Source organism: Zosterops lateralis (assembly GCF_965231275.1).
Source record: "Zosterops lateralis genome assembly, chromosome: Z".
NCBI lineage: Eukaryota > Metazoa > Chordata > Aves > Passeriformes > Zosteropidae > Zosterops > Zosterops lateralis.
In genome coordinates this window covers 67,360,560-67,372,576 of record NC_139800.1, presented here as the reverse complement: position 1 = coordinate 67,372,576, position 12,017 = coordinate 67,360,560, and the positions used below count along the sequence as shown (strand labels likewise).

The 12,017-nt window shown below is 44.5% G+C and overlaps 1 protein-coding gene across 1 annotated transcript in view; it reads right to left on the bottom strand.

Annotated features, from left to right (window-relative positions):
- Nucleotides 1-10,927, bottom strand: part of FBXL17 (F-box and leucine rich repeat protein 17) — a gene marked incomplete at its 5' end in the record, with an annotated part of 269,863 nt that extends 258,936 nt beyond the window's left edge. The window contains one exon of the mRNA XM_083884234.1: nt 10,184-10,927. Within this exon, the coding sequence (XP_083740360.1) occupies nt 10,184-10,927 (744 nt within the window). The remainder of the gene's footprint in view (nt 1-10,183) is intronic.
- Nucleotides 10,928-12,017: the final 1,090 nt, after the last annotated feature.

The window sequence follows — 12,017 nt, the reverse complement described above, 5'->3', positions numbered from 1 at the left end:
ATTTGCAACCCTTTCCTCATGTTTTCTCTCACCAGTCAAGGAGGGGAGTGCCAGGGCTTTGGAGAAAAACCTGGTGTCCAGCCAGGATCAACCCACCATGCCACCATCTCAACAAAAGCTAAAAGCCCTCACAAATCACAGACCTACTGCCAATCTGTTTCTCCTGCATGAAGCAGCTATAGCAACAACAAAACAAAAAAGAAACAAGTTTGAGTAAGTACCTGACACAAACAGTACTGCTGCATAGAAAATATTCTGAAGAATGTCCAAAAGCATTTGTAGTCATGTTTTAGTCCATGTTGTACTTAAGTCTAGAAGCAGAGACAATTAAGGAGAGCACAGGTGCTGCAAACCAACTTCTTAGAAAACAGGAAGTGAGGCCACCAGGACAAGAAGAGAGACCAAGTCATTGCAGAAGTCCCAGCATGCACAGGAGTTAGTTACACAAGCAGTATGTGTTCAAAACCAAGGCCCTGCCAGTTTTATTACCTGTAGTAGCTATAAAAGTTCCAGCTATAAAAGGATGCTGAATAAAGCCATGTAAAACAACAGCTTCTCTTTGGAACTTGCAATCATTAAAAGATGACATATTGAATTACACAAAATGGAATTTAGCAGCAAGGATTATACACATTCCAGGTGGTGGCACATCACCCTTACATTAAGGGATTAGCTGAGCTACTGATTAAAATACTATACTAGTGCATAAAACACTTTGACTCACTTTGATGATTTCACCACCCTCTAATTCAGTATTATTCTCTAGATATACATCGATATTGTGGCAGCTTAATTGTCCTGACTTAAATTTTCTAATTCCCAAGGATGTATAAATACAGCTGAAAGCTAAAACCATTCCTACCCACAAGCCTGTTCATTTAACTCCCACTTATGGCAGATAACTTGGACTGCAACGGTTCTACTAGTCAGCACATTTAATTCCTGAAAATTGTACTCAAACATGTAGACTTTCATATCCACTATTCAATTTGTTCTCCCTCAACTCTTTCTAATCCCTCATCCAAATACCAGAATATCCTTCAGCACTGTAAAGGGGCGGGGGGGGGGGGGGGGGCGGGGGGAAGGTTTAATATCTTTTCTCTCATATTATTTTACATTATTTTCCCTGTTGGCAAAGGTAGGGCTAGAGGAAGCAGAGTTCTGGAAAAGGGGTTCCCTATCTCTCACCTCACCCTCTTTCAGCTCAAATTCCTAATGCAGATGTCAGTTGCTCCTGCTTCACCCTTTCACGTCATTGTTAAGATTACTGGATTTCTCTGTCCCTTCATTGGCTGCAAGAGACCCTCTGAGCCTTCAGGCTACATCCCATTTAAGGATACCTGATCTTCCCCACCGACCTTATCATACCTTTCAGACACAGTCAATTCTTTAACAACAAACTCTTGCTTTGTAACAAAACCTGTTTACACAAACTTATTGAAGACCAGTAATGCCTTCCTGGCCTCAGTCTTTAAAAGCAAGACTGGTTGCTCTCCAGCTACCCAGACCACTTAACTGGAATTCAGGGAGCAGAATGAAGTCCCCCCACAATCTAAGGGGGGATGATCAGTGACCTGCTACACCACTTAAGACCCACACAAGTCTACGGGGCGAAATGGGCCCTGAGGGAGCTGCTGGAAGTGCTTACCAAGCCACTTTCCATTATTTACAAGCAGTCCTGGATGCTACCAGGAAAATTTCCAGTTGACTGAATGCTGCCACATGGGATGTTCATCTACACAAAAGGCTCAAAGGAGGATCCAGAAAACTACAGGTCTATCAGTCAGACCTTGGTCCTGGATAAGGGCATGGAGCAGATCACCTTGAGTGTGGTGACATGGCACATACAGGACAACCAGGAGTCAGGCCCAGCCAGCATGGGCTTGTGAAAGGCAGGTCTTGCTTGACCTACCTGGTCTCCTCCTATGACCAGACAACTGCATGGTGGAGTAAATGAAAGGCTGTGAATTTTGCCTGCCTGGAATTTAGTAAAGTCTTTGACACAGTTTGCTTTGACAAAACACACTGCTGTCTGCTCATGGCTTGCATGGATGTACTCCAGAAACTGTGGGAGCAGGACCAGAGCAGTGGCCATTCCCCTGGGCTGGCCACTGGTGAAGCCACACCTCAGTCTGGGGTCGGTTTTGAGTCCCTCACTACAAGAAAAACCCTGAGGCATGTCCAGAGGGCACTGGAACTGGGGAAGGGTCTGGAGCACAAGTCAGGGAAGCAACAAAAGGGTTTTCAACCTTAAGAAAAGGAGGCTCAGGTGGAACCTTACTGGTCTCTACAACTGCCTATAAGGAGGGTGTAGCCGGTGGGGTTCAGGGTCTTCTCCTAGGCAAAAAAAGACAAGACAATAAGAAATGGCCACAAGTTGAGGAAAGGCAGGTTTAGTTTAGACATAAGGGTTATCCAGCACTGGAAAAGGCTGCCCAAGGCAGTGGCGGAACCACCATCCACGAACATGTTTAAAAGGCCTGTAGATGTGGCACTTAGGGGCACGGATTATTTATTGGTGGACTTGGCAGCACCAGGTTAATGGTTGAATTTAAGGATCTTAGAGATCTTGTCCAACCTAAGTGATCCTACATCAAAAAAAAATACAAAAATGCAATGCCCACAACAGCAGAAGTCCACTAACACACATAAGAAGTTTTCAGTCAAATTACATTCAATCTGCTTCACCCAATTCAAGCAGTCTAATTTTATGTTGATTGATACACCCATGCAAATCCCTTTGAGGAAAAGAGAAAAGCCACACTGTTTTACCTTTAAACAGAAAAACAAGCTAATTAATTCCATGGTACCCCACATGAGACAATCCACCATTCTGAATCAGGTGATGTCAAATCGATTTTAAACCAGCTAAACTAAGTCTTTGCACAGCACAATTCAGATCACCAAAAAATACTTCCTGACCAAGTTTTGATGTTTTCTTCAACTTTTTAGAATATTTTGTAGGACAATGGATGAGAAAGAGAGAAAGCAAATGCTGATTAGTATTAGTGTAGGGTCCAATCAGAAAAACTAGAGATAAAGTTATTCTATAGAATTATCTTCTTTATCACCAAGTCCTTGGATAATGGGCCTCAGACATTACACCCTTAACACTTCCCTACTGTTTCTATATTAAATGTATGCTAGATAGTTCAACCTGTCTTTTTAAAAAAGACTATTTTGAACATCTGTGCAAAATGTTAGTATTTTGGGATGAACAGAAGAGAAAAAAACTCCATCAAAGCAAAAAAAAACACCACAAAGCATCCTATAAATACATTTTTTTAAAGATATAAGACCAGTTTTAAAAAATCAGAAATCCATGTACTAAATTTATTTAGTGTGTTATTTAAATATGTGGTAATTTTGGCCTTAAATGAAGTTCCTCAAAATAAATCAAGTGAAGAAGAAAATGGCACTTTTAATCAAAGGAAATAGTGGAAAGTCAACCATATTCATTAAAGTTACTATGAAAGGAAGTTTGGTAGTAGAAAACTGTTCATGTGGTTGCTAACACAATATCCTCAGTATGAAGTTTTCTAAAAAGTAATTCACATCACAAGAGTCAAATATAAAGTAAACATAAGCATAATTCGATAAATATTTTTGACTTATTAAACGACAATCTTAATTTTAAAAAAACATTAAAAACCATAATCAAGGAGTTTGAATTATGGATTGCACATACTAAAAAAGCTTTTGCCTCTGGAACAGACACAAGAAAATTCAGTTGATTGCTAATACCAGTCTTTAAAAAGACACTGCTAACTTTAGGAACAAGGTATACTTCCTATTGAGGTATACCTCACGACATGAGCAAAATATAGGCCCCATGGCAGAAGAAACTGTAAAAGGTGGATCTGTGCACCCTCTATTTCTGTCCATTATTTTAATTTGAAAGAAATAGAGGAGATCTTAATTCAGAGAAATGAAACTATCAGTAAGACTCTTTCGTATTCAAGAACAGGTATTTACAAAGTTGTTTTCATTACACTGCATCGGGTAGACTTGTTTGAAACTAAAAAGCCTATGGAATTAACAACCAAAGAACAATAAAATGCACACTCACACATTTCCTGGTGCCTAAGTAACTTCAGACATTCATTCTTGGAAAACTGCTCACTTGTTTAATCAATTTTTTCAGCAACTAACTAAAATTTTATTAACAAAAATATTTCTCAAGTACCACTTGACAAAAGGAACATGCTTAGTGCATGACATTTTACTATGAACAGTAAAACAGAGTATTTGCTAGTTGCAGGCATAGAGCAGTTAAACTACCAGTGGATTTATGTTTATTAAGGGCTGCTTCATTCTATTTCAGAAAACTCAAGAATCATACATAAGAGAAGAGGAAGAAAGTATCTGGTTTGTTTTCAAGATATTTCTTCCCTTTGCCCACACATAATTTGAAAAGAACGAGGGAAATACAAATGATTCTGAGTTTATGAAAGAGACAAGCACTGAGCTCACACACCTCTGAGAGGAGCCTCAGTACACCCATAAAGGAAATTAAGTTAAAACCGTTCTTGTGATTACGAAAAAATGTGCCAGGAAAAGTGATGGTGTGATTTCACATCACAGCCAGGATTCTCTTGGCAAGTTGCTATTCATAGCAAACATTTACCAGTCCCCTGCTTCCAGTCACTTGAATTTTAGCACTGGATTTAGGGATAGTATTAGAGAAAGTCTTCTCAGGCATCTAATCCTAAGGAAAAGTTTTGCAACGTTACTTGGAGTGTCAGATCAGCCAGATGAATTTACCCGCCCTGCAATTGCCCGATCGTCTACAGAGCACAAAACCAGTGGCAAGAACAAACAGCCAGAAGTAACAAAAGGAAAGAGACACTGTCCTTACCAGCCACTTACTGACAGATTGCCTTAGCTGCAAGGCAGAATACAATATTAGCCTCTGTCTGTAATGGCTGTCCTCCTAATGGAAGGGACGAGCCCTGACCAATAAGCAGAGTAGCTTTACTTGCAGGAGCTCACAATGTTCTTACTCTCAGAAACTCAACTGTCTTCACTAAAACTGTCTTCACTAAAAGACGACAGGTAGCGCTTCTGAGTCACCATGCCAGTTTAAAAGCAGACATTAAAACAAAGAAAAAACTGTGAAAGATCAAACACGGGTTCAGGGAACCTGAAAAAAAGAAACAAATAAATGAATAGAGAATGAAAGCAAATGTTACATTAAATTTACTTCACATTCCAACACTGCAAAACTTGCAATGTGTTAGCTTTCTCCATACAATAATACCTCATTTTGGAGATGCAGAACAAGCCAAGCCAACACCTACACAACATCAGGGAAACTTTTACTGGCCATGTAAAAAAAAAGCAGAAATTTCATCCCAAGACATTTCTCCTCCATCACATAGCTCATTCTGTGATGAACCTATATGCTTAAATGAAAGCCACCTTTTCCAAACACACTTCTGCAAAGCAAATCAATTGCTTTTGTAATTCTGCAATAAATCACACAACTCACAACACCTTTCAGAAATTTATCATTGAAATAATAAGCATATACTCTCATCTCTTTAGTTACTAGTCGACCTGCACACCTTCCCTCCACAGTTTTGCCCCTCAACTTCATTCCAGAAGCTCAGTAACACCACAGTGAACCTCAGACCGGGTCATTTCCCCACCAGAATCACAGGGAGACTGTAAGCTTCATGTTAAATCCAAAAAAAAAAAAATAATTAAGAAGCCAAAAAAACAAAACAAACCCATAACAAACCACATTGCTGAGCATTGCTAAAGAAAAAGGAGTTCAGAGAAATTAATAGTGAAAATAAAGGACATTTTACCTCCTAGCATCAGCCACAAAGGTTCAAAACCTGTTCCATGTCTCTCAGTGCTACATTTAAAAGTAAGACTCAACACAAGCTTTAGACAGGATAAATATGATGGGAACACCAGCAGACATAGGAAAGAAAGCTAGTATTACAAAAGTGACTCAATGAACTTGCAGATAAAGTCCAATCCAAATGATGTATTATAATGCCTCCTCCTCCTGACAAGTCAAAAGGAATTAAAAATATATATATACTGAAGAAAAAAATCATAGTGTAATTATAAAATACACATTAAGTCTTTTCAGATATAAACATCAGCATTCAAAAATCAGAAGATAAAATTACAGATCTATCTCTTGTCTATCAAACCCACTTCATATCACTCAGATATCTTAAATTCAGTGCTAGCAGTACAAGGAAGCAGCAATGCATTTTGTATCAATCAACATTATCATAAAAAAACATGTTAAGTTATCACTGTGACAAAAGAAAACCTGTAACTTATTGCAACAAGGGAAGAATGAGAAAAATAAGTAAAAAGCACTGAATAAAGATACAAGAAAAGAAGACAATAGTGCAGTGATAATATATTTGTGAAAACCCTACATTAAATAAACTATACACCCACATATATATATTAAACACACACTTATCTTCCTTTATAGTGCATTAGCCCTAAGCCAAAACTGACAGGGTCTGTGCTACAGGCACATGTTTATGCTTTATTTAAAAAAAAAAAATTTAAAAAAATCAGCAAACTGAGAAAGAGGACCCCAAAAAGAAAACATCATCTATTCTAGACCCTTTTGTTCTGAAGCAAGTTCAAGCACACCCCAAACATTCCTGATAAGGGCACTGTCCCTGCTGTTAAAAAAAGCATCAATAAATAGAAATCCCAGCTTGCCACATAACCAAAGAGACAGGAAAACACTGTTGCCAAGACCTGGAAAATTACACAGTGTAAGAACATCCAAGTATCTCACCCAAATTAAACTTATTATTTCCTGCTATTCAACAAAGGACAGGAATATAGTTAAACTTTCTATCAATTTTCTCTTAACTAAAGAGAATAACAGTCTTCTTTCTGAGCAACTGTCATTTTGTCTGGAATCTTCCAGTACTGTATGTGTAATAGGGGATATTTTTCATGACCTCTGGATCTCCTCTGATCCCTCTCACATTTGTGTGTGAGTCTTCTAAGGAGATCCCAGTGCCCACAGCCTAATGCAGAACTCTGGCAGAGGCTTTAAAAGCACCAATTGTGTTTTACATGCAGAACTCTTGTTAATACATCTCGAAAGGAAATCTGAAGTGTATGAATTAGCATCTCTCGTAAGATCAGGGCTTAATCTGCAGACCATTTTACACCTTTTTTTATTAAACAGAAGCACTACAAAGGATAACAGGTACAACAGGAAGATTTCTTTTTCTATTTTATTTTCCAGGAATAAGTGCAGTGACACTTCAATACGCACAAATGTGGGACCTACAATTCAAAGTTTTCAGAACTTAATCATATGCAACAGAAGATTTTGTAATTTTCTGTAGTGCATGCTTAGAAACAGCTCCCTTTTTTTTTCATTCACACATGTCTAGGACACAGTCAAGCTATCTATAGCTGACTGATCTGTAATTCCTTAATTCCCCTCGAGTTTTAAAGAGAATGGCTTTAAATTACCCTTTAGTCAAAGGTAATCACCCTCCTCTACCAAGACTAAAGATGACATTCTGCCCACTGTATAACATTGTTTTCTCACACATGTTTCAGCAGCAAAATGAAAAGGAAAAAGCAAAACCCTGACTGTGGAAGCACCATTCCTTTATCACTTCATATTGACCAGGACACCTGGACACAGCCAGGGAAACAGCATCAACTGGCACCCTGCACCATGAACCTCCCAATGCAGCAGGGCCCATCTAACGATCTGCAGGCAAAACTTCAGTCTGACAAAACCTTCCACACATCCCAAACCCTTGGCTTAAAGGAGACTGAACCACAGCCTCCTTTAGTAAACAGGTAAACTGCACCTGAGCAGTCAAAGTGGCAAGCTCTTACTAAAGGAGTTCCTGACATACATCTTTGGGCTTTAGGCCACCTACAGACACTGGACAGCCACTCCGGCACCAGCACCACTGCATCAGAAGGTCACAGATGTGGGAATCAATGAAAAAACATCAGGATCTGCCTCCTAGCGCTTCTCAGGATGGACCTCCTGCAAAAACCTCAGTAAAGATTTCGGGTATATTTTTCTTCCACCCTGTCACAATAAAATGACAGCTTTGGAGAAAGGATTGTATTTAGGATATTCTATCTGTATCAAAATCCATCATAAGAAAGCAAATGTAAATCCAGTTGACCGGACACCTAGTTAAACATCTGAAGTTAAAAAGTTTCATAGAGTAATTTATTTTGGAAGCAACCGAAAAACCCAAAACAATGAAATAGTTAGGAAACAGATATATAGATAAAGATACATATATCTTGTGTATATATATATATATATATATATATATATATAAAATCTAAAAAAAAGCCAAAACCACAAACTCAACTTGTTAGTACAGCTATGGATTGAAGGCCAAATTTGGGGGTGTGTAGGTCGGCTCCTACCATGGTGCTGGAAACAATAGCCTATTTTTACAAAGACATTGCAGTAGGAACTGGACTATAGGGCAACTGTAGAGACAAAATCACTAGGGAAGGTAGACATCTGTCCTGATTTCAGCTAGGACAGAATTATTCTCAGCTGCTGGTACAGTGCTTTGTAGCTGGTACAAAACAAATGTATTGCTCATCACCTGGATCTCTCTTTCTTGATCTCCTTTATATACAAACTTTGTTAATAGCATACTTTATTCTTCTTCAGTTATTAAACTGTTCTTATCACAGCCCACTTTTTTTTTTCCCTGAATTTTCCATCCAACCAGCCTGGATGCGGTGTGTGAGTGGTTGCCTGGTACCTAATTGCCAGCTGGGGTTAAAACAAAACCCCTTGTTTATAAAAAAAACAAGTAATCAAACATAAAACCCGCACAACTCTGAAAGGACAGGTAAGAATGAAATACTGGGTCTATATAAAATAGAGATTAAATAACATTTAAACTAGTCCACAGGTAAGATGGGCCAGCATCTTTCACTATTCAAGTTCTGGCAGAGCTATTGATACATATTTTTGAAAAAGTGACACTGAGTACCAAAAGTAACCACAGAAAAGTACTCAATACTCATTGAGCAAAAAGTATTTCAGGTACACTAACCAAATGAGTCCAGTTTCAAAACCTAAAACCAAATATGAAAGAAAAAAGTTATCTTCCAATAACAGTGGCAAAGAAATGCACTCCTCTCTAGAAGAGCTACAAGACAAAGTTTCAATTTTGTAATCACAGATGAGATTAATTCAGATGATAGCTCATGACTTCTTATTTGCCTAGAATTAATTTGCATAGTGCATCTATGAAACTTGATATATCATTACTAACACGCTCATGAGTACTAAAAAAAAAAAAAAAAACAAACAAACAACAAAAAAAAAAACACTCAAACCAACTAAACCTCCCACAGAATTAGTGTTAATGTGCAAGACAGATAAATAGGCTGTTACTGTTTCACAAAAAAAGAGTAAAGCAAGTACTTTCTACGCTGGATGTACAACCAGCAAAATATGAACACCAGTTCCAGCTGGACTCTTCTTCTCAGCTAATGTTTAGCTGAAGGAAGTCAGCACAGCAGGCAAGAGAGTAGCTTAAAAATGGAAAGTAGGTCCAAAGGAGAACAGCATTAAAGGAACAGGAAGACAGCAAAAGGGACAGGAGAGGTGAGACTGCTCCTTGGATATACAGCATAGGAGGTTACGAAAGCGTGTAACTCAAGAAGGCCGCGAACACCGTGGAACTACTAAGGCCAAAACCGACCCACAACACACAGCAACACAAACTGTTTAATAATCAACGCTGAAAACTTGTCTGTGTCGCTCCAACACCCACGGAAGCGCTAAACACAGTGGCAGGCCCCTCGGCGAGTGCTGCCCCAGCGATGCGAGTGAAGCTGGACGCGCGAAGGGCACCTCAGGGAGTTAACGGGGACACCCAAAGCACTCCCGCAGGCTCCGGAGCCGATCCGGGCCGGCCCCGCCGGGTAACGGCTCCCGGCGCCGCTTACAGCGCCCCCAACGACACACAGCTGGGGGGGGGAATGGAACACACACACACAAAAAAAGGCGAACTACAACCCCAGAACCCTGTCTACGTCCCCAAAGCCAGGAGCTGAGGCAGGACCGGCCCGGCCCGGCCTCCTCCCGCACCGAGCCCGCCCGGCCACAGCCCCTTCCCAAACCCTCCGGATCCGGAGAGGGCCGGCCCGTGCATCCCCCATCCCGACCCACCTTGAGGAGGATGGAGGGCGGCAGCTGGTTGATGTCCGGGGTGGGCGGCGGCGGCGGCTCCCGGCAGCCGTCCCCGGGGAACTCCAGCGGCTCCTGGCAGCCCGCCTCGCCGCCGCGCTCCTCCCGCTCCTCCCGGCCCTGCTCCTGCTCCTGCTCCTGCCCGTCGCGGGGCGCGGGGGGCGGCGGCGAGGCGGGCTGTCCCCCGCCGCTCTGCCTGGCGGCGGCCCCGCCGCTCTCCCCCGCGGCGCCGGGCAGGGCGAACAGCTGCGGCTCGGCCGGGCACTGGCAGGCGCCGGGCTCGGGCTCGGCGGCGGCGCAGCGCGGCTGTTTGCAAGGCGGGCAGGCGGGCAGCCCGGCCCCCTTGCGCTTGCACACCATCTCGGCGGAGACCTCGCCGGGCGGCCCCAGGAGGCCCCGCACCGGCGAGGGCAGCAGGCCGGAGAAGAAGAGGCGCTGGCAGCGGCCGGGGGGCTCCCAGGCGGCGGGCGCCAGGCGCAGCAGGCGGCGGGCGAGGCGCTGCTCGGCGGCGCTCAGCGACACGTAGGGCGGCGGCGGCGGCAGCGGGTCCCCGGCGGGCAGCGGCTGCTCCGGGGCGGGCGGGCTGGCGCCGTGCACGATGAAGCAGAGCATGCAGGGCCCGCGCAGGAAGCAGCTCCGGCTGCGCGGCGGCGGCGGCACCTTCCCCCGCGGGCGGCGGCGGTCCCGGCTCAGGCTCCTTGCCTCCTTCGAGAGCAGGTGGCCCATATAGGAGGGGAAGCGGCGGCGGCGGAAGGGCGGGTGTCACCTGCGGGAGGCGGCGCCGGGAGCTGACATGCCGCCGGCGGGCCGGGGCAGGAGGCGGCGGCGGCGGCGGGCCTGGTTCCGGGACGCCGGGAGGGAGGGAGGGAGAAGCTTCCGCTACCGCCGGCCTGACCTCCCCCGGGGAGCGGGGGCGGCGCTGCTGCCGCCAGCGGCGGGCTGGGCCCGGGGAGGCCCCGCCGCGGTACGGCCGGGTGTGGGCCGGCTGTGGGCCGGGAGTGGGCCGGGTGTGGGCCCGGCTCTGCCCGCCCTGTGCCCCCCGTGTGCCCTCCGTGTTCCCCCCTGTGCCCGCCCTGTGCCCTCCCTATGCCCCCGTGTGTCCCCCCTGTGTCCCCCCTGTGCCCGCCCTGCGTCCACCCTGCGTCCACCCTGTGTCCCCCCGTGCCCGCCCTGTGTCCCCCCTGTGCCCTCCGTGTTCCCCCCTGTGCCCCCCTGTGCCCCCCCTGTGCCACATCTGTGCACTGGCTCTGTAAACTCGGGCCTAAAGGCTGCACAGGGCACGAACGCCTGCAATGTGTGCGTGCAATGCGTTATCACAGCATCCTTAGGGGTTGGAGGGCGCCTCTGGAGATCATCTCGAGCTGCCCTCCTGCCAAGGCAGGGTCACCTGGAGCAGGGAACACAGGAAAGCCACCAGGTGGGTTTGGAATGTTCTCAGAGAGAGAGACGCCACCGTTTACCTGTCCTAGCGCTCTGCCACCCTCAGTGTGCCGTTCTTGTTGAGGTGGAACTTACTGTGTATTAGTTTATGGCCACTTGTCCTGTCATTGGGCCGCACTGAAGAGTCTGACACCATCTTCTCCTTGGCACCAGCCTTGAAGACTTTATACACATCACTGAGAACGCCCTTCACTCTTCTCTAAACTAAACGGGTCCAGCTCCTGCAGTCTCTCCTTACAAGAGAGATGCCCCAGACCCATCCTCATCTTCGTGGCGTCTGCTGGACCCCCTCCCTTACCTCGTTGCCTTATATATATACATATAAGACATACAAAATACGTGCATGTTTTTGAGTAACTGAAATTAAAAAAAAGTT